At 38.1% G+C, this 22,470-nt stretch overlaps 1 protein-coding gene across 1 annotated transcript in view; it reads left to right on the top strand.

Annotated features, from left to right (window-relative positions):
• LOC113240616 (lipoprotein lipase-like) overlaps positions 1 to 19,237 on the top strand; it is a 56,685-nt gene extending 37,448 nt beyond the window's left edge. Inside the window, exons 3-6 of the mRNA XM_026477953.1 lie at positions 1,093 to 1,242; positions 6,294 to 6,447; positions 18,208 to 18,417; positions 18,669 to 19,237. Coding sequence (XP_026333738.1) covers positions 1,093 to 1,242; positions 6,294 to 6,447; positions 18,208 to 18,417; positions 18,669 to 19,131 — 977 coding nt within the window. The 3' untranslated portion in view covers positions 19,132 to 19,237. The remainder of the gene's footprint in view (positions 1 to 1,092; positions 1,243 to 6,293; positions 6,448 to 18,207; positions 18,418 to 18,668) is intronic.
• The last annotated feature ends 3,233 nt before the right edge of the window (positions 19,238 to 22,470 follow it).

The following is a 22,470-nucleotide window of genomic DNA, read 5'->3' as shown; positions in this document are numbered from 1 at the left end:
TACTACTAAACTACTTATTTACATAGTACCCACCGAAGAATACAACATCAAACCATTAGGTATTATCCAATTACATTCTTTATTACCTGCATACGTACCTGGGTATATTACTTACCATAAGGAAGTTATACAATGTATTAACTATTAGAAAATCTATTTTACAAGTACTTTATAAAAACGTACTAAACGTAAATGTATTTAGTGTCAGGTCCTCCTTCCACTGCAAAAGTTTAATGAGCGGGTTTTTTTTTAATATTTAATAGACACACGCTTGGCCACAATCTCACATGATGTTAAGCGACGATGTGACCGATGATGGGACGCATTTGCCTAAAAAAATGCCTATTCACTCTAGCCTTGAATAGTCCCAAATTTTTCCATTCCTTTGCCGTACGCTTCAGAAAGAGCAAAGCGCTTAGTGCGAATAGGTGGAATATCAACGACATAAAAATGGAGTGCTCCGGACCTTCTAGTCGACCGAAGGAGGAACGGTGAGGGTGGAACTAAATTGAAAAATTAGGATATAGCCGAGCGCAGTGAATTAAAATAGTTTTGTCCTTCCAATTAGGACAGTGAAAAGAGGTATTTGCTTTCCATAGCCAACAGGCTAAGCGGGAAATGAGATGAGTCAGTCGTTTGCTTTCTATAGCGAGCGGGTTTTGCGGAGTGAGCTAGGCGGCGGAACACTAAAAAATCTGTTTCTCTTTGTGTCGATATCATCAATATCGTGATCACAATCCGGCTGAACACGAGGTAGCCGTATTAGAAAACAGCGGCGTATTGCAAACTGGCTAGCCGTAATGTAGTTCGGCGCTTTATAAAATACGGCTGCAACGTATACGTATAGACAATAATATATGATAATAAGATTACTTATATATTCCGGCTACTTTCAGACTTGAACCATCCATCTTTTCTTGAAAACTCCTTTATACTGGATAATGAACTTATGACGCTATTGAGTATTTTCTATTTTATAATAATTAGTATATTTTATTATATTATGACTTTTATTATCAATTTTCCTTAGTAGGCTCCCATTCCCCCACGCTCCCCTACTTTGTTTGACGTTTGCTTGTCTCAAATTTCCAGGTCCAGGAGTAACAAAGAACGCGACGATTACCACCAGCTCATTGCCACTTCTTCAAGTGGTGCTTCATGAATGGCGGAATGGCGAGGTGTACCGCAAGAGTATGCCAGTCGCGACTGCCAACAGGATGGTGGCCAAGGAGAAACATGTTGGTAAGTTTTATAGGAGTAGAGCTCCTTGTGAAAGAATTCGTCCAGGGAAGTACTGCCACTTTACCCATTTCTGTCACCAACAGTAATGTTATTGCGTCCCAAACTAGGGGATTAATGACTTATGAGGTCGGTTTTTTTGTATACTGTACTGAGATTATTAAGAAGTGCTGGTGATTGTACAGGCACATGGGACTTGTCACATTTGTCAGTTTGACAACCCCGTTGGCCCAGCTCGATTCTCCGGTAGGAACAATTTGGGACTTTTTGGGACTTTTTGGGAATGCACTTTTCGCATTCTGGGCTGGGTGTTCTGGGTTGTACCCCAGAGTGATTTATGTTATTCTGGTACTTATAGTCAGTGGCATAGCGTCGATTTCTGCGGCCCAGGGTCAATCTTAGAGCCTATGCACATGGCGTACTTTATATGCGCCGAAGACACAAGTTTGGCGCCGAATTTTAAAACGCGCGCAAACATCGCGTTGCAATCAAGAAGCTTATACTGGTGTCAAAATGCGCGATACATACTTGCGACTATATACAGCGCGTATACGCAGATGACGCGCGTTAAATCTTAAATTTGCTGCCCCCTCTATTCCCATCATTACAAAAGTAGTTCGACAGAGCAGGTTCGCCTCGATTGTGTTTTTGTGTTCGCCTGTGGTCGTCATTTTTGTTTTGTTCAGGACATCGTTTTTTTCAAATAGTAGAATTTATTTTCTAATTTTAAGTAAAAAATAATATTTTTGACTACTTAGGACTCGGCCGCGTCCGCCGCCGTAATTTTTTAAAATAATATCAAATGACACTACTGTTCATAACAGCTGCAGTGCCACTAAGAACTTTAAACCGCAAGTATCGAAAGGCCGCCCTTTCCATCCAGAACCGGAACGTTTGGCGGCAGAAATAGGCAAGGGAAGTACAGCTATGTACTTCCCTGGACAAACTGTTTCACAAAGAGCTATACTGCTTCTAATTATTATAACAATTTGGTTCCGTGAAGTTGCGGCTCGGAACAGTTCTGTTCTAGGTACTCATGTTGAACCATTCTGCAAGATTTTGCAGCCATGTGGTTTTTCTACGACCACGTCTTCTGCGGCCCTGGATTTTTTCCTGCAGAATGAGTTGCAGTAGACAGTAATTATCACTCCGTATGCTGTGCCTAAAGTACTGCAGATTCCTCCTTTTATTGTGGTTGTTGTAATTTGTGGTTGTCACTATTATTATTACAATAATTTTATGTCTCAGGGTGACAGGCGCAGTGGCAGAGCACCTCAGATCTTTGAGATTTAAAGCTCTGAGTGGCAAACAAATTGTCATGGGTAGCCGAATCGCTCACTACCAGAGCGCACGACTTGGTACGCGTGTACACGCTAAGAAATTGTCTATAATAATGTCTGCAACAGAAAAGATAAGAATGATCTTGTACACGACAAGAACTTTGTCGGATCTAGCCACGAAAACATATCGTGTCTGTTGCAGACGAGAAAATTATGACTATGTACACGATGCGATGCTTACGGACAGACGTGTGTAGGGTAAAATGTGTCAATGTAGCTGTCGCTATATATCGCCGAATACCGTTCTTTTTTAAAAAGTCTCTAAACTCTGAACTTGTAAACGGCGGTCCCTGATCGGATACTATTTCGGTTGGCAGCCCGAAACGAGCAAACGCGGCTCTAAGAGCCTTAATTACGAACGATGAATTTGTCCTAGGCATATCGAAAACTTCTAGCCATTTAGAACTGGAATCTATTAGAACCATAAACGTTTTGCCATTTATAGGGCCCAAGAAATCATTATGGAGTCTACTCCACGGGCGGACATCTCATGGCCAGGGCCGCGGGGGAGCGCGCGGCCGCGCAAGTGTCACACTGCCGACACACCGCCTCCACATCACTGTCCGCTCCCGGCCACCACACATAACTCCTAGCCAATGACTTGGTTTTTACAATACCCATATGACTTGCGTGGAGTTGATTTAAAACGATATTTCGCAAAGTTGTTGGAGTAATTAAACTATAACCCCTTGTTAAACCTCCTCGATCTAAATATAGTTCGTTCCGTATATTAAAATATGGCTTTAACTCCTCCTCTGTACATCTATGTGGCCAGCCAGACTGAACAATATAACGCGACTCAATTGAGAATCTTTAGAAGTAGCTAACCTTACATTATCATCAGTCACCGGCAGGAATTGTTCAACAAAATGGATATACGTAGTTTCTTTAACTACGTTACCTATGGAACCGGTTTGCGGCAGCCGTGATAACGCATCCGTACAGTTTTTATGGAATGAAACATGTTCTACGAGTATCTCGTAACTATAACCCGATAACAATACCGCCCACCTTTGTAAACGCGATGCGGCCATAGTCGGTATACCTGATTTGTTACCAAAAATATAAGTTAAGGGCTTATGATCCGTTCTTAATGTGAATTGTCGACGGCATAAGTATTGATGAAATTTCCTTATTCCATAAATGATAGCTAATGCTTTCCTATCAATCTGAGCATAGGCACGCTCCGCGGGTGCGAGCGACCGCGATGTCTCTCTTCATCAGGCGTAAGGTGCGATATGATGGCACCTACCCCGACGCTGCTCGCATCTGCCGTCAACACAAGAGGTAAATTCGGGTAGTAATGGACTAAAACCTCAATGGAGCTCAACTGCTTCTTAATATACGTAAAAGCCGTTTCACATTTCTTGATCCACCCAAACTTAACATTCGCTCTAAGCAGTTAATATAGTGGTGCTAAAATCGTATTAAAATTTTTTATGAACTTCGCGTAGTACATAACTATTCCTATAAAGGATCTAAGTTTAGATACGCTTGTCGGTGCGGGCGTATTCACAATAGCATCGACCATCTCTGAACACGTTTGAATGCCGTGTTTACTTATAATGTGCCCTAAATAATTCATAGATTCTTGAAAAATAAAACACATTTCTCCCTCTTCAGACGGAGACCGCTCGATGCTAACCGATCGAAAACTTTATGCAGATTATCGATATCTTCCCTAGTATTTGTACCAGTAATGATAACATCGTCCAAGAAAACTCCTACATGCGGTAAATCTGAGAATAGTTGTTCTAGTCGCTTTTGGAATATTCCCGGGCTGGACGATAGGCCGAACACTAATTGGTTATACATAAGTAATCCTTTATGAGTATTAATGACGGCGTATTTTTCTCTCTCATCCAGTTCGAACTGAGCGTAAGCCTGTGACAGGTCAATTTTACTGAACATTTCACCGCCATGCAAATGCGCCAACAGGTCTTCCACCCTGGGAAGCGGATAACAGTCGACCTCAATTACCTTGTTTAAGGTCATTTTAAAATCAGCGCACATCCTAATAGTACCGTCCTTTTTTACCACTGGAACAATTGGTGTAGCCCAGTCAGAGCGGTCGACGAGGGTGAGGATGTTGTCGCGTACCAGCTGCTCCAGCACGCGCTCACGACCCACGGGCCGCGAAATACAGTATACATCACAGAAACGACACGAATTCTTGCAAAGACCCAGCGACTTTTCTTAACGTGGTCAAGCGCCCTTGTTCCTGCCGTTACTTGATATCATAAAAGTAAAAGTGTCAGATTACTGTATCTGCATACAAACGAAATTAATAATATTCAGTAAACTCCATCCGTAAACTAATATCGAGGATCGTGGTTTGTTAGTTTCCCGTTAAATTTTGTAGTTTCAAAATTAGGGACTCACTACAGTCAGCGTCGTGAAATCGGCTTGTGCCAGTAGGGAGCTGCTTTATATATATGATTATTAATAAAAAGATGGCAATAACGCAATTAGTAGTCATTATACCGTTTAAATATTTTATCTTCATTCATAATCTATCGATAAAACTGTCGACATCAACTATATCACTATTTAAAATTTTTTGAAAATTGGCAACCCTGCAATAGTCATTTTACTCCGTCTTCAAGAAAGACATACTATAACAAATCCAAAAGTATACCATTGAGAAACCTGCGATTTGATATTTTTTCAACGACAGCTTCCTGTTGTCACCAATTATCATAAATATAAACGAATTTTGATTAAACATTCCTGTACTTAATCTTATTTAAATTTTGCATTTCTTTTTTATATTGTCTACTTCTCATTTAGTACTATAATTGTAAGTCAATGTTAGTACACAATACTTTTTAAATTTGTCCAAGTGTCGCCACCTACAATTTTAAATATATACTTTCTGGGTGTTTTAAATTCTACGGTGGAATCCCCGGTTAAATAATTTAGTAGTGAAACTAACTGCAAGGAGCATGTTTCTTCGTTTAGGCATAAACACTCGCAAAGATCAAGTTTTGCCAAATATTTGTTACAAATAGATCATGCTCTGACTCCCATCGGGGTGGGAATCGTTGAGTACAACCCTTGCGCGTTTGAACCTCAGATTACGTTTGAACTTACTGCATTACGACCAAATATAGATCTAAAAATTGTCAAATAGGACAACAAAACAAAATCTTATTTTCGGCATGTTTATTTTGGTTTGTAAAAAGTCATGGAGCAAAGTTGTTGTTAAGATGCTAGTGCGTATGCAGGTGAAGGCAGTCGTAATCACCGGTGTACAGTGGTACAGTTGAAGGCAGTCGCAGTTAATCGTGTACCATGGTGCAAATGAAGGCAATCGTAGGTACCGGTGTACCATGCTACAAGTGAAGGTAGTCGTAGTCAATCGTGTACCATGGTGCAGGCGAAGGCAATCGTAGTCTCCGGTGTACTGTGGTACAGGTGAAGATAGTTGTAGGCACCGGTGTATCGTGGTAAGGAGAAGGCAGTCGCTGGTACTGATGTACCATGGTGCAGGTGAAGGCAGGCATAGGCACCGGTGCACCGTGGTGGAGTAAGGTACAATCATATTATTGTTTCCTAGATGACTGCGTGTATGTGTTATAGTTGGAAAACTTATTTACACAGAATTGATACGTGCGACTTTTGCATTTGGCACGTCTGGTGATAGCTACTTCATATGTTATAGAGGTACAATGTTCCGTAATACTTACGTTGTTATTATTCATCTATTTTCAGATTTCAAGAACAAAAAGACAGTGCTGCACGCCGTGGGCTACATCGATAGCTCCATCTTTCCACACAGCCAAGCTCTGGGCACTTCTTACTCCAAACGAGGGTACAACGTCTTCATCAGCGAGACGATTTCGTTCCTCATTAATATTTATCCAAAGTAAGTAATACTCACACGCTAGGGTTTTTACGTCTTGTTGCATTTCCACATCTCTGGAAACAGCAGTTTTAAGTAGTAGTATCTTATCTATTTCTGCCGCCAAGCAGTAAGCAGCATTGTAAGGGTGCTGGTGAAATTACAGGCACAGGGGACTTGTCAACTTATGTCTCAGGATGACGGGTGTAGTGGCAGTGCCCCGCAAATCTTTGCGATTTAAAACTCTGAGTGACTCTGCAACTGTTTTGGACAGCGTGTCGCTTACCACCAGGCTCACGACTTGTTCGTCCCGTCGCTTGATGTCATAAAAAAAGGCCGCAACAAAAGCAACAATTTGATGATTACCGCGGTCCCCACACTAGGCAAGCCTGTATCGTGGGGTTCCATACAATCGATTTACTTAGCCTCTAAAACGAATAGAAAGTATTAGAAATATTTAAACAAGTAAACCTAAGACATGCTGTGTTGGATACAAAAAAATACAAAATTATTTATTTCTCCAACACAACACAACAAAGCTAAATGACGTATATTAACAATAAGGTGCTTAGATTAGTTAGTTACATTCGTGGAGACTGGAGCCTAAACTAGGTCAGCCCGCGTGTACTACAACACATCAAGTGGATAATGGAGAGTCAAGAGAGACTACACTAAACATTATATTATATTAACCTTAGAGCCAAGTCCAAACTCACACCAACTATGGTACAAGGATTTCGTTTAACCATGGCAAACGACCCTTTTATGGGGAACTGCATACGTTTTTACAATGTGATTCCGGAGCATAAAAAAAATTTTAGTTCAAATGTCATATTACAAAATTGAAGACTATGTGATTCCAGGTTCCACACAAAATAGATTCAAAGTGAATTCCATAGCATTTAAGTTTTCAAAAGTAACGTTTTCAAATGTAAAATTTACTCTACCTAAGCTATGGAATAAATGATTGTTTGACTAACTTTTTTTTTATAAAAAAATAAGTGCGCATTTGACCTCCATCTCACCTGATGGAAAGTGACGAAGAGGCCGAGGACTTAGCATGCACACCTAAATAATGCCTATTCACTCTCGCTTTGAAAAGGTCCAAGGTATAGCGTTCGGGGAACAAGCAAGTCTGCAGGCAGGGAATTCCACTCCCTAGCCGCTCGCCAAAAAATTGTGGAAGCGAAACGCGTTGCGCGACTCTGGGGAATATCCACAACATAGGGGTGGAAGACTGGTGCCTAAACTAGGTTGGTCCCACAGACCACATAAATACTAGTAGTTGGTCCTGTACTATAAGATCACCAGGTATCCACCACCGGATGTCAATGATATAATATTATGACGTTTTTATTAATTTATTAAAATTACTAAGGCAAATTGGCCTGATGACACAGAAAATACACTATTTATTTATTGTTTTGAGAAAAGGTAGTATGAGATATTAGTTTCAATAGAAAAGTTAGTAAGTTTAATAGGTAAGTAATTATATGTGAATGGAAGGAGTGTAAATTATGTATACCATTATACAGGGGTTATTAAGGGGTGTACAGTACGTGAGTGCGTGCACGTGCGTGTGTGTATGTGTGAGTTTGTGTTTGTATGCGTGTGTGTGTTTGTGTGTATGTGACGTGTTGCTGAGTGAGTTCAGCAGAAAAAAACTGTGTGTAACGTTTACTAGAGGGATCTATGAAAATAAATAAAGTTTCAGGATGTCTATCAAATTTATATACTTTTTTAGTATCCTCGTAGGATAGGTTTCGTAACCACAAAACCACGGCAACTTTTGTCCTACGTTCATAAGATGACATTGGGTAGATGTTAACATTTATAATTAAATAAATCACGTTTGAAGTGACGATTGGCTCCAAGACGTACATACAAAGACACATTTCATATATATTTCATGAATATACTGCACTGTTACAATTGCAATGCTAATCCGCGATGTTAGTTTAAAAATATCAACAAGTAACTACTGTGATTAAGTGTTTTATTGAATGTGAGGATTTTTCACCAACTTGACATTCTATTATTTTTTGTGATATTACTCCGCTAGTTTGTTATAATTATTAATAAAATGATCGAATACTTAAATTTTTTTTCTAAATGTTCGATCTTTGTATTGTAAGCAAGTACTATATTTGACAAAGGTTATTTCAATATAGCACGGGAGTATAGTAGTATAATAAGCAACTTTAAAAAAATATATGTTTACATTTTGTAGACATAGTACAATAAGAGCAAATAGAGCAACTCCCGCCTGTTCGGCACGTGAATGCTTACACTTCGTTCGGAGCGTAGGGTTGTTGCATTATTATTAATTGTACATACACATTTTAAAAATACTTTGTAAAAAATAAGGTGTTCATCATAGTTTTCTCGTGCTATATTGAAATAACCTTTATTTAAATGCAGTACGATTGTTATTTTTATATCAGCATCACGGATCGATATCTTGATTATGTAATATGATTATGAAATAACAATGAAGTGGTGAACAATTCTGAATTTGAGGCACTCTCACAAACATAACAGTAAACACGTCTATTATTTGATGTAATTTTTTTTACTCACCTAATAACCTCTCCACGTTTAAAGACCCGCGCTATGCAACGCGAGTTCACCGTGAGATTATGCGACAACCCTAAGCTAAATTATAATGTGACAACCCTAGTGACCGATACGTGTAGGCATTGAGAGCCGAACAGCCTCCGTTCCTTTCTACATAAGTTCTGATTATAGTGAAGAGCACTATAACGTGTGCAAGCACAGGGGCCTTCTAAGTTCAGGTTCTGACCCCGGATCAGCCAGTGTACAGGGTTGTCAGAGACTTCATTCGGCTAGTGATAGTGTTTTGGGTGAACCGCCCCGGGTGCACGTACATTACCCTCTTACCATTAGATACCGGAGCTGTAGGCACGCTCACTTCCCGTTGTGCATTGCATAACTAACGGTTGCCACTGCTCAGCCATTGACTCTATAGTCCCCTACCAAATTTCCTCTTTGGTGGCGGAGTTGTAGGCGCGCTTACTTCCGGACGCCGAAGCGTCTCTCTAGTTCCCAGTAACCTAGGCGGCTGGAGGGACCGGAGAATGTTTAGCTCATTCTCTAATAGCTCTCCGGGTTAGTACCGAAGATGTTAGTCGCAGTATCCTGCTAGCTAACTCAAGACCACTACTAATGCGCTAGCTGCAGAGGAGACAGACGCCCCGGCCACACACCACCGGAGCAGACGAACATATCCGTCTCTGCAGCTATCACAAGCCCCGGCGAGTCCATGCCCGCCTACGGGTCCGCCAGAGACGTTCGTGAAAGGCGTATCGCTAGCGGAGGGCTGGGCCCGGACGCCCGCCAACCTGGTCTTATATTGAGAGCCAAACAGACTTGAATTGGATACTTGTCTAATTACAGTAACACGCTAGTTTCTCCCTTTTAGAGACGTCAAATAGCGGTAAGTATACCTGGCGTGAGATACAGTTGTACTACAATGTTAGCAATACACAAACGTGTGTTTGTGGACAAACACACGTTCTTACATGTCCGGTAATCTGTTGATTGATTACGATTAGCACCTTGGTCGTAATTGTTTGGTTTGCTGGAACAATACTTGTTTAGAGCTTGTGAATAAGTTGTTTTGATAGTACTGCTAGTTGCTTAAATCTAAAAACTTGTCAATAACAATTTATGTATCATAGCCAGAAGAATTCAACATCTAAAATTTGAAGCCAAAAGTTCACGCTGGATTGCATTTTGGGGTCCTAATATTGTCACTTTATTTATTTATTTAATGCGATAGTGTAGACTAGATCACGGCAGAAAAAAAAACATCAGAAGTGCACACACACATAGACAACCACAAATTACATCCAAACTCATGAGAGAAATAAATATTTCTCCCGGCCCGGGAATCGAACCTGGGACCTCTGCATGGCAGTCCGGCACGGTAACCGTTCGACCACCGAGGCATGCCTTATGCTTCGATTATTATCACCGATGTCGCCAAAACTAACACATTCCTAATTTGACATACTACAAAATCTTGATGTTGATTGGTTGTAGTTTTAAATTTAAAAAGAAATAACGAATTGTTAATTAATATAAACTTTACCTCGTTGGAGTATCGTTGAAAGTTCAATGCCACCAATACCTATTATAACAAGTTACGTTTTGATATTAAATTGAAATTTCAATCAATGTGCTGCCATCTAGCGGGTTTTTGCTTAACGACGACGAATTGGAGTTATTAATTTAGTTTTCCAAAAAAGACGCCACCGTATTGCAGGGATAAGCGTTACTTTCGTTCCTAGCAACTTAAAAGTTATTTCGATGAACAGAAAATTGAAAATTGATTAAAATAAGGCTTTCCGGTGATATGAAATACCACCACGGGTAATAGTTTTGGTGCGACTATCAGTTTTGCACTCCAAAACAAAACAATAAGGCATTGACCTGTCAACAACAAAGGCATTTTTCTAGGATTTTAGAGAATTTGCACGAAAGACTAACACAACCATACCATACAGGAATAATATAAACAGTATGTACCTTGTGGAAATGACCCTTAAATTCAATGTACCTAGAGACTACTGTACCAGGCGACGAGGTGTGCCCTTGTTAGCAACTGTGCCTACACGCACTGAACAATACCGACACTCTCCCCTTCCCCGAGCGGCTTCTCTCCTCAACTCCGTACTCGCAGCAACGCCACAATATGATCTATTTGTGACAGGGATAGCAAGACTGTTGAATGAATGGAAAAGAGTGTTAGAGAGAAGACAGGATGGATTTTAGTTTATTAGTTAGTTATTTAATTTAAGTTTAGATTAGTAATATGTTTTGTTTAAGATTTTTACTTGTTTTTAATTTTAGTTTTTGTTAATTTTTCTTTTGTTTTATCTTTATCCTTATTTTTATATTGTTAAAATTAAATTGGCGTAACGCTATGGTCAATGAATACCGTCAGGTTACACCATTTATAATTGAATAAATAAATAAATTCAAAGCGAAAATGGCGGATAGCTCAAATAGGTCTTTCGGGACCTATAGTTGGCACGCGTCAGACGCTAACTAACCTTCTTCTTCTTCTTCTTGAGGTGCCTCTTCAATCCTGAAGGTTGGCCGTTAGCTTCTTGTATTTGTCTCGGTTAGCAGCCAACCGGAACAGCTGTTCGACCGAGGTAATGCCGGTCCACTCCCGGATGTTTCGCAGCCACGATTTTTTCCTACGGCCTGCGCGTCTCTTTCCCTGCACTTTACCCATCATTATTAATTAGATTAGTTTTTATTATTATATTGTATGTATGTTTGTTTTAAGGTATATATAATATACATAGGTGTATTTTGTTTTTATATTGTTATTGTTATATTATATGTATGTTAGTCTGTAAGGTATGTATCTATGGGTCCTAGTTGCCTGAAATAAATAAATAAATAAATAAAAAAAAAAAAAAAAAAATTAATTGCAGCAGCCTATATCTATCGTGCCTGAGCAGGTGCCCGAGATATTCTATCTTGCGCCTTTTGATAGATGGGATCAGTTTCGGGGTCATATGTACTCGCTGAAGCACTGTTTCATTTCGGACCTTCTGCTAACCACTTGACTGTATTTATTGTTCTGTGGTGTAGACAACAAGTCTTAATCTGTAAGCTTAGCAACTAAATAATTATTATATTATGGTAACACAGAACGCACAAAGCCGCTTTTGCGAATTCATTCAATGAGCGACAGTGACAGCATTTAAATAGAGTCACCCGAGAAGTGGGAAAAACTATTTTCCTATATCAAACGGTTTAGGTATTTACTATTAAAATAACTGTTATTTGATAAATATACTTAAGGATTTGTCTATACTAAATATTACTTTTTCATATTAAGCGTTGAATTTGTGGTTTTGGGCTCTTCTGTAAAAAATGTCTAAAGCACTTAATAGGTGGTGAGGCTATAATAAGAAAAAAAAATATAAAATCTTCGATAATTCGTGGAGAGCTACGGGACGGGTGAGCTCGCCTTTGCGAGGAAAAAAAAGGAAGGGAAGCCGTGTTGCCACCAAACTTTATATCCGAAAGTCGAAAGACTCGTATTGCTTCACCTCTTACGTACACAATGGCGGAGATACGGATAATTAATTAAAAATATGAAATGATGCGGATGTGGATTTTTATAGTTCAAATATTGTAACGTCACACATACTTATTTTTAAGACACTGGCGATTTATGCAAATTTGGCGTAGCACGGATTGGGATGGCAAAGGAAAAGGAGATGCGAGCTCAGGCATAAACTTTTTTTTTAATATCTAAGAAGCTGTCGAAGCGTCGCGACGCGTCATGTTTTTCGCCTATAGTATATTCATCTCTATTTTCCCATTATTAAGGTACAAATTTGTGTTATGCAAATATGGAAACGGGCGTTGACTCGCGTCTTAGCGTGGATGCAGTTGAGCGGCTTCGCGTTTGAGCGCAGTGAGGCGTCAGACGCCGACCACACTGTGATCCGGGCCCTCTAATGTGAGCGTAGTCGAGCGATGACTCTACCAGTGTGAGTTGAGCCTAAAGCTCTGAGTGGCATTGTAACTGTAATTGGTGGGCGTGTCGCTTATCAGCAGTACCGTCGCTTGATATTACAAAGAAAAGCCTCTAGCGACTAGAACACTGGTAACTACTTTTGCTAAAGAACAAGCTTAGGTATCCGACGATAAAGCGTTCCCAGCCAATATGCCCCAGGGCGAGACCTTTGATTAAATTTCCTAGCTTTAACCACAAATGTCAAAGATAAGAAAAATAATGTTTCTGATAAAGTTATCTATTTAATATACTGTGGCAGCTATATCTTTGTAGCAAGCTGCTTTGTAGCTCGTTGAGTACTATTTACAGGATCGAAACTAGAAACATGGGGTATTAAATTCGTAAAAAATCAACTTTAGTACATATTTAAAACTGTAGATGGCGACACTTGGACGAATGTTTATTTTTATTAATTTTATTATTTTTCCGGATTTAAATCGCGTATATTTGTTTTTTCAAACAAACCAACGCTTCGGGACGTTTACAGGTCCCGTGGTCACGGTTGAGTAAGGTGGTACAGTCATCCACCAGTTATGTCTAATATTAATGCAAACCATCTTATTTTTTCACTATAGGTACTTACAAAAGTTATTAATTAAATACCTTATTTTTTATTTGACTGATATTTGATATTTAACTGCCTCCGTGGCCGAACGGTTACCATGCCGGACTGCCAAGCAGAGGTCCCAGGTTCGATTCCCGGGCCGGGAGAAATGTTTGTATGGCCTACATTTATTTTTATTTATTTATTTTTACGATTTAAATCCGGAAAAATAGTTTAATTTCCTATGTGTAACAATCTTTTCTTTTTTAAACTTATAATGACGGGACGAACAAGTCGCCTGATGGTAAACTACACGCCTGTGTATAACAGTTACAGTGCCACTCCGAGCTTTAAATTACAAAGATTTAAGTATGTTAGAAAAATATCACGCTCCTAAATAAAAAAAATATTAACAAGTGCCCAAAGCTCTGAATAAATATGATTCCTAGCAAAGATAATAATTATAATACTATACTAGTACAGATTTTTGCAATTTAAAGCTCTGACTGGCACTGCAACTGTTATGAATAGACGTGTCGCGTACCATCAGGCGCACGACTTGATCGTCCCGTCACTTAGTATCTATTATAAAAAAGAAAAAATCTTCGATCGGACATAACACGAACCTGTCCGTTTTACCAATCTAAGGCCACAATCCTGTCAGATCGAAGGTGCTTTTCTTCGATCTTTATAGTAATTGTATTGATGATTGTTCTTCCTTTATATAATTTGCATTATAAAACACTTTTGCAAACGACGAAGATACTTTGAAATCAAATTAGATATGGCTAGGATCAAAGAAGCAAAGACAGAGTAATTAAATTCCGAATTCCGGTTGTCTGAAAATTCAGCAAGCTTATCTTGACTGGAGGCTAGATTGCAAAGAGAGAAGAGTGTTCTTCGTAATTGGTTTTAACTACCATGGAAACAATTCTGCAAATTTTCTAAAATCTGTGTTATGTTACAATTATTTTAAAAATAAACAAAATATTGAAGAGTTATATGTAAATAAATAACTTTACTTTTAATCATTACAAATCAATATTAAGACAATAAAACTGAAAATAATATTGTTTCCATTGCATCCGTGTAACTATTTTAAGGTTGCTAAATTTGACATAAGAGCAATATTATTTTAATGTTAAAGTTGCGTCATAGTATGAACTGAGTGAATGAATAGTCACAAAGCTGCCAATAAAACATCATAGTTTTAACATTACAATAAGCTTACTTTAAACGCGTTATGGTACGAAAAGTCAATATAAGGTTAAAGTAACATTGTTTTAAGAGGTTGTATTAGGCCCCCAGCACGCTATTGTTAGAGATATTATCTTTATTACAATAAATACAGAATATTTTTGGAATATACGGAGACACAGGTCAGTTGTTGGCGCTGTCTATATTTCAGCGCAAACGAGAGTTGATATTTATAAGTGACGTATCACTGATGAGTTACCAGAAATGTATGGCCCTTATCGAGTTCTTAGGTTTTCGCGATTGTTACACATAGGAATGAAACTATTTTTCCGGATTTAAATCGCGTATATTTGTTTTTTCAAACAAACCGACGTTTCAGTCAACCGTGACCATGGGACCTGTAAAGGGCCCGAAACGTCGGTTTGTTTGAAAAAACAAATATACGCGATTTAAATCCGGAAAAATAGTTTCATTCCTATGTATGGCCCTTACTTCGTCTCTATTTCTGGTTATAAACTCGATGGCGCCCACTGACTCTTGTATTTAATTTGACAAACCGGCTTAGTAGATATCATGTTACGTCTGTTACTTAATTTTGAAATACCTTTTATTTTTCTTGGTGGATAAATGTTACTTTTTCTATGTTTAAATTTATCTTACCTTCTATATAACACGGGGCGACCTGTTAATACCGCATAATAGTGAAGTGTTGGATCATTCACTTTGGAAAAAATGTATAGTAAAATTGAGGTTACAAACTGATTACTATGTGGTGTGAAAACACGATTCGTAAAAATTTTCAAGATAGAAAAAAACAAGAATTTTCTTCGAAATTTTACAAAAAAATATAAATGCGGGATGGAACGGAACGATCGACAAAGACGAAAATATCACGTTAGGAACCCTACATACATGAGTTTTATTTACTTTAAATGTAAAATCGGAGTAATGTAAAATGTTCGTCCAGATTTAAACCTTTCGCGGTGCAATAACCCTAAGCGAATCAATGGTGTTAGTACATCTACTGCCCCACAGGCGGCTCTCGTGTCATTGGCACACGCAGAAGAAATAAAAGTGTTCTCACTTTAATAGGTAATAACATTCAACTTCCTTTAAATTAGTCTGTAATGTAACATACAAAAAATGCTTTTGACACGAGCTTCTGATATGTGCATGCTGTATTTGCCTATTATTGGGTTTACACTCGAGTATTTTATGTAATGTTATTGTTTGTTCATGTAAAATAGTGTATTTCTGTTGGCAAATCTAATAAAATAAAATAAATAAAAATAAAAGAATCACGGAACACGTACACGACGAGTACACGTATAGTACACGATATAAGTTTTTCAAATAGCTTTAATTTCGTTTGTAACAAAATAAATTCTAAAATAACCCAAGCAAAATGAACCGTATTAGCACGGGAAAAACTGAATACGAGCTGAGATAGTATCGACTCTTGGAAAACGCCATTGGTTGTCTGAAACTTAGAATAATAACGCATAGAAACCTAGTCCGCACACGCTAAGTGAGACAAATTGAAGTGCTCCCAATGGGCCTACACGAGCGGGCGGGCCTTCAATGCTCAAGGTCAACTTGCACCGCGAACAGCTCAAGAATTTTAGCTAAAAACGACGAAATGTGCCGTAAATGAGTTTAAAAATACGTCAGAGAAACATAAAATATATACTAACATCACATTCCACAAGGAAGTAACGCGTTTCAACTTGTATTTTTATATAAATATTCTCTAAAACCGAAAATTAACCTTCTACTAAAACTAGCCTACATGAATTTGATTTTTGCCTCACTTGTGACAGTTCGTTTGATATGAAACTATCATTCTATGCGTTGTTATTCTAAGGTCTGAAATATATAAATAAATAAAAAATGCTTTCGTCTTGATTTTCATAATAATTTGACATTTTATTGTCATATTGTTTGTTTATTGTTTATTGTGCAGGCGTTACTTATTGCTTAATACAAAGTGTCACTTAATAGTAGGTAGTTTATGTGACTGTTACATAATGAAGGGCATTAGAATACCCAGTGTTTTAATGCCTAATAATGTACAATTACGTACATTATAAGCTCTCTATGATGTGTTCAGGAACCGCATGTTACGACTGGCGAAAAGGCGGCAAATAAAAACTTTTCCCACGCATGTCACGCAACTGTAGTTTTTTTTAATTCATAGACAAACTAGAGTCGGCCCCAATTATCATATCATTCGCTCTGGAACTTTTGGAGGGAAAAGTGTCGTTTTTATTTTGACTTTCAATTATTTTGTGAAATCTAGTTTAAAGTGGAATAGGATAGTGCTATTGTGCCTTAATTATACGAATCTCGAACTAAAATACCCGCATCGGCCCTTTTTAAGGAATCCTGAGTCAATCCAAGCACGCCGCCTCAAATTGCCTATCCCCTTTGTGGCGGCCATCTTTACAGAAACAATTAAACTTCATGTTTAGGCTGATGGGTTTGCCAAAGCCTTAATAAATTAAAATAATAATAATAAAATCGAATTTGATGTTATTATGAAGCAATAATAATATTTTCACAGATGAGAAACTTGTTCTAACAAAACAGTTTATCTTTATGCTGGTCGTAATTTGCGGTGTTTGAACACATAATAGAGGATTTATGATATGTGTGTAGATAAAATCTGTATTATCCTTAACAGTGCACTCTATGTAAACGTGTTTGTCGTTATTTTATTTTGAATATCAACTATAATCTTACTATAGATGTATACTGCCCCTTTTGACTTTGTGAAGACTGTCAGAAACAGTCAGTTTATTCATCTTATTAATGCTATTTTTAATCTAAAATAAAAAAATCTAAATATTTTAATGTATACTGTGAATTAACATTTTTACACGACTACTGCCTTTCAAGCAGAGGCCGTGGGTTTGAATCTAGATCTAAATTTATGTGCGAGTAATTTGAAATTTACCATGAGCTTTCCGGTGAAGGAAAACGTCGTGGAAGAAAGTTCACAACACTCGGAAGTCCTCAACCGCATTGCGGCCAGCGTGGCGGACTATGTCCTAGACCCTCGCCTGAGAGGAGACCCGTGCCCAGCAGTGGGACGTATAAATGGGTTGTTGATGATGACAATACTAACTGTAAGAATGTTAATTTTTTTATTGTTATCCCTCAGAAAAACTTTAGTTGCATTGACGAGGAAGAAACTAATAGTGGAAAGTTTCAACTTGAAGAATTTATATTTTAAAGTAAAAAAATTCCGTTTTTTTTTAATATAACGCGCACACTTCTAGTGCCGCACTAGTAAAACTCTGTATCGCGGGTGCTATAGACAACCACAAATTTTAACCAAACTCACGAGAGAAGTAAATGCGGGCCATACAAAAATTTCTCTGCGTGGCAGACCAGCATGGTAACGTTTGGCCACGGAGATAGTTGGCAGATTAGTACGAATCGATCTTAAGTACCTACTTATAATTTTTTACAGATCCGCTCGCATAGCACGCGTAATAGGCAAGAAACTAGGCCAATTTCTGGTAAAGCTAACACAACAAGGCCTCAAAGCGGAAGACTTGGAGTTATCGGGGCTCAGTCTAGGTGCGCACATCGTTGGTTTTGCGGCCAAACACTTTTACGCTGTCACTGGGAAGAAACCTTCTAGAATCACTGGTTTGGATCCTGCTGGACCTTGCTTCAGGTATATTTATTTTACCTTGCTGAGACCTTTGATGAAGAAAGACGCTATCGTTTTTCCTTTCTTTGTATTTTACTTTTAAACTAAATATCTCGATTTAAAATGGCCTGGTTAGTTAATATACATAATTTCTTTAAATGTAGAACACCGTAGCCAACACACCTTTTTATACATCAGCTGGATTATTCGATGTTTAATCAACAGTTTTATTCTTTATTATGATTGTTTAATTATATTATGTTTTGTGTTTTCAGATCTTTACCACCAGAAATGCGCCTCAGCGCTTCGGACGCCGAACGTGTGGCTGTGATCCACACAAACATGGACGGCTTCGGCATTGCAGAACCTTTGGGTCATGTAGACTTCTACGCAAACGGAGGGGAATTTCAACCAGGCGACTTCATCTGGATTCCTTGCCTCGTTGTATGTAGCCATGTGAAATCTGTTCTTTACTGGTGGCAAGCGGTTGAACATCCTAAAAAGTTTTTGGCTGTCAAATGTGATACGGTGCAAGATGCTAGGCTTGCCAATTGTTTTAAAAGCAATGAGACCAATTACTTTGGTATAGAGACGCAATTTGATAAACCTGGTGTATATTACTTGCCTACTATGCATAGGTTTCCTTATTACATGGGGAAGGAAGGGTTGAAACCTGGAAATGAAGATTATAATGCTTTACTAAAAACAGCCAATTCTGAAGATGAATTGACTTTGTGACGGGAATAAAGGAAAGTAATGTGTTTAAAAGTAAAGTGTTTCGTAGTAGCAGAGCTTCTTTTCAAAGAGTTCGTTTAGAAACTGCCAACTATTTCTGCCACCTAGCAGTAATTCTCATTACTTATTTGGCATTATTGCCAGTTTTGAAGGGTAAGTGCAGTGGCAGTGCCATTCAGGTCTCTGCGATTTAAAATTTTGTGGGACACTGCACCTAAAATGGATAGGCATGTCGCTTACCACCAGTATCATACAAATATATATTGTACGGTATTTTATCACCTCTATGTCACAATTAGAATAAGTCCTAAATTTGTATATCTTCATGTTGACTTAAATAAAGCAAGCACCAAAGCCAGCAAGAAGCAAGATTTGAAATTACAATTACGTATAAGTAGTATTTTAACGACGGCTCAGCGGATATCACTTTGGGCGATAGATGAGGAGGTTGAGGAGGGAGACTCCTGGTTGAAACAATTTGGGAATCGAACTTTCTTAATTTGCCTGGGTATTCTGAGTAGTACAGGGACTTCGTAAGACGCAATTGGGATGTAGTGTTCTATCTCGCATATACATAAATATTAATACGACTACCTCACACCGCCATTTCTCGGATTCGGATACAAATCTTGAAAACTCGGACCCACTTCCGATGTCGCTTGTGCACTAAGTCCTATTCGAATAACAGAAAATACGAATATCGCTTGTGCTTGTGTGTGTGTGTGTGTGTGTGTGTGTGAGATAAAATGATCCCTGTGACATTTCGGACCGTCATTTCTCGGATTCGGAACTGGGGGTCTACTCTAGATCTCTGTCCGACATCCGTCCGAAACAATTACTGCCAAATAAGCAATACTTGACCAAATGAAAAGACGCGTGATGCGAATGAAGCTTCATACTGGATACTTGTCTTTTAATTTTGTCAAATATTACTTATTTGACAGTAATTGTTTCGGACGGATGTCAGACGGTGTTCGAGAGTAGCCCCCCTGACACGAATTGGACGTAGTGTACGTTCTTACACTACGTGTAAAGAAATACATTTACACTTTGTATAAAATATTGCATGTATAATAATATTTAATGTCTGTGATTTAGATAAGGTAAATAAACATTGTGTGCAATAGAAAGTAAAATTAATTTAGATTAAACAAAGTTTGTTTTATTATATAACTGTTCCTGGCGAAGTATAACTATTATGATTAGCGATGGACCTTGACATTGAGACGTTAAGAGCACACAAGGCGACTTTGAGCAGCGATGCAAACGCGATGCAATAGGGATGCAGTCGCTAATCGTCTACCTTCACATATGCGTGCGACAATCCGTCGTATTTACGAAACTATTTTTTTGGAACTGAATTGTTTTTGTACTAGATTATAATTAAATCAAGAAATCTTGTACCGTAATAGAGTCTCCGTATATTACCTACGTAAGGTGGCGTGCGGACGATACGGGCTTCGCCCTCAGCTACACCACGGCCTACGGCCTCGGTACTTATGACTTTAAAAAAATTACCATGACTCTTTAAGAGCGGTCATAGTAACAAATGGCAAAAAGTAAGTTTTGACTGCAAATTATTATTACACACCCATAGAGATCCCCACATGCCGATTTTCAACTGAATTAGAGCAAATTTCCATCTGACGCCAAAAAGTTTGCATAGCAGCAATATTAAAAAATGGCAAAAAGTAAGTTTTGACTTCAAATTATTGTTAAACACCCATAGACATCCCCACATGCCGATTTTCAATCGAATTAGAGCACATTTTCATCTGCCGCCAAAAACACTTTTATGGCAGCCATATTGAAAAATTACGATAAACTAATGTTGATCAAATTATTATCAAGCACTCCTAGAGACTCTCACATGCCAATTTTCAAAGGGATCAGAACAATTTTTTTTCTATTGCCAACAAACTCTTGTATGGCGGCCATATTTGAAAATGGCGAAAAACCAATTTCGAGCACAAATTATTGTATGGCACTTCTAGAGGCCTCCATATGTAAATTTTCAGCTGAAACAGAGCGAGTCTCTTTCGACAGCTATTTTTAACGAAAAATACACTTATGTGGCAGCCATGTCAAAAAAATGCCGAAAAAAAAACTTTTGACCTCAAAAATAAAAAATAAAATGCTTAAGGACTCCTAAAGACCCCTGCATGCCAATTCTCAACCGCATCGAAGCAAGTTTTTCTTCGGCCGCCATTTTGGATTCGTCAACTTGAATTTCTTTTACATAGGAAGTTGACCACTACTACCCTCTATGTCATTCCTTCCAGCACCTCCTATATCCTACCTCTAATAGTTACCGTGATAGAAGGCTTCGAAATTTATATGGCGGCCACAGCGTACAGCGTACAACGGTATAAATATCTTTTTTCCACCACATCGGGAAGTATGCGTTCTATTTTTCAAAGTGAGTCGGGATTTGTAGCTTGTTTTTTTTCGTATACATATATAATAGCTCAAATTATAACGCTAAATTAAAAACTAATTATAGCAATTATAATTTGAAAGACATAAAGGTACTAAAATTATAACGAACTTCTTTTCATTTTGGATTGGAGTACGTTATGAAAATTAAAGCAAATGCCATCTAGCGACATAATTTTACAATATTTCAATGCCATACCATCAATCTATCAGTGCTACTTAAGCAGCTAACAAACAAAATCCTTCTTCGTCCTGAGTTATCTCCCTTAATACTTCATAGATGGCACTATATTCAATGTGAAAATTGCGGCTCTTGTCATTGGATGAAACAATTATAACTTGAAATACTTTCACATATTATTTGTAGCGTTTAACGTTTGGTACGAAACGCGAAATAGCTGATTGGTTTATAGATTAAATTTCACGCTTGAGTACGCTAAGCGCTAATGCTATATTTAGCAATTAGCAAGTATTATAATTGTAGTTATGTTATAAATTATAATTTTGGTTACGTTTTAATACGATTTTGAGCTAATGGTGAAACGTTAGCAAAATTTCGTCTGGTGAAGCGATTTAAATTAGGGTATAATTAAGTACATGGATTTAGTAAGTTAGTTCAGCGTTTGTTTAATTAATAAGTCGTTGTAATATTTGTATATAAAAGTACGCGAGTGTGTGCGTTATTATTACTTATTATGAGTGTAATTTACTGTAAATAACCACTGTTAAGTTTTGTGCTAATTGTAAATAGTAAATTGTTAAAGTATGAAGGGAACCTCATCGATTTATCGTCAATAACACAGGTTATAGACGATACAGAACCACCATATTATGTAATAGTTACAAAACAAATGAAGTCGGTCGTAACTAACCATAAAAAACTGTAAACTATTCTATAGATAGACC

This window comes from Hyposmocoma kahamanoa, unplaced genomic scaffold (assembly GCF_003589595.1).
Source record: "Hyposmocoma kahamanoa isolate Upper Pololo Valley unplaced genomic scaffold, ASM358959v1 159, whole genome shotgun sequence".
NCBI classification, from domain to species: domain Eukaryota; kingdom Metazoa; phylum Arthropoda; class Insecta; order Lepidoptera; family Cosmopterigidae; genus Hyposmocoma; species Hyposmocoma kahamanoa.
This window is presented reverse-complemented; position numbering and strand designations above follow the sequence as displayed.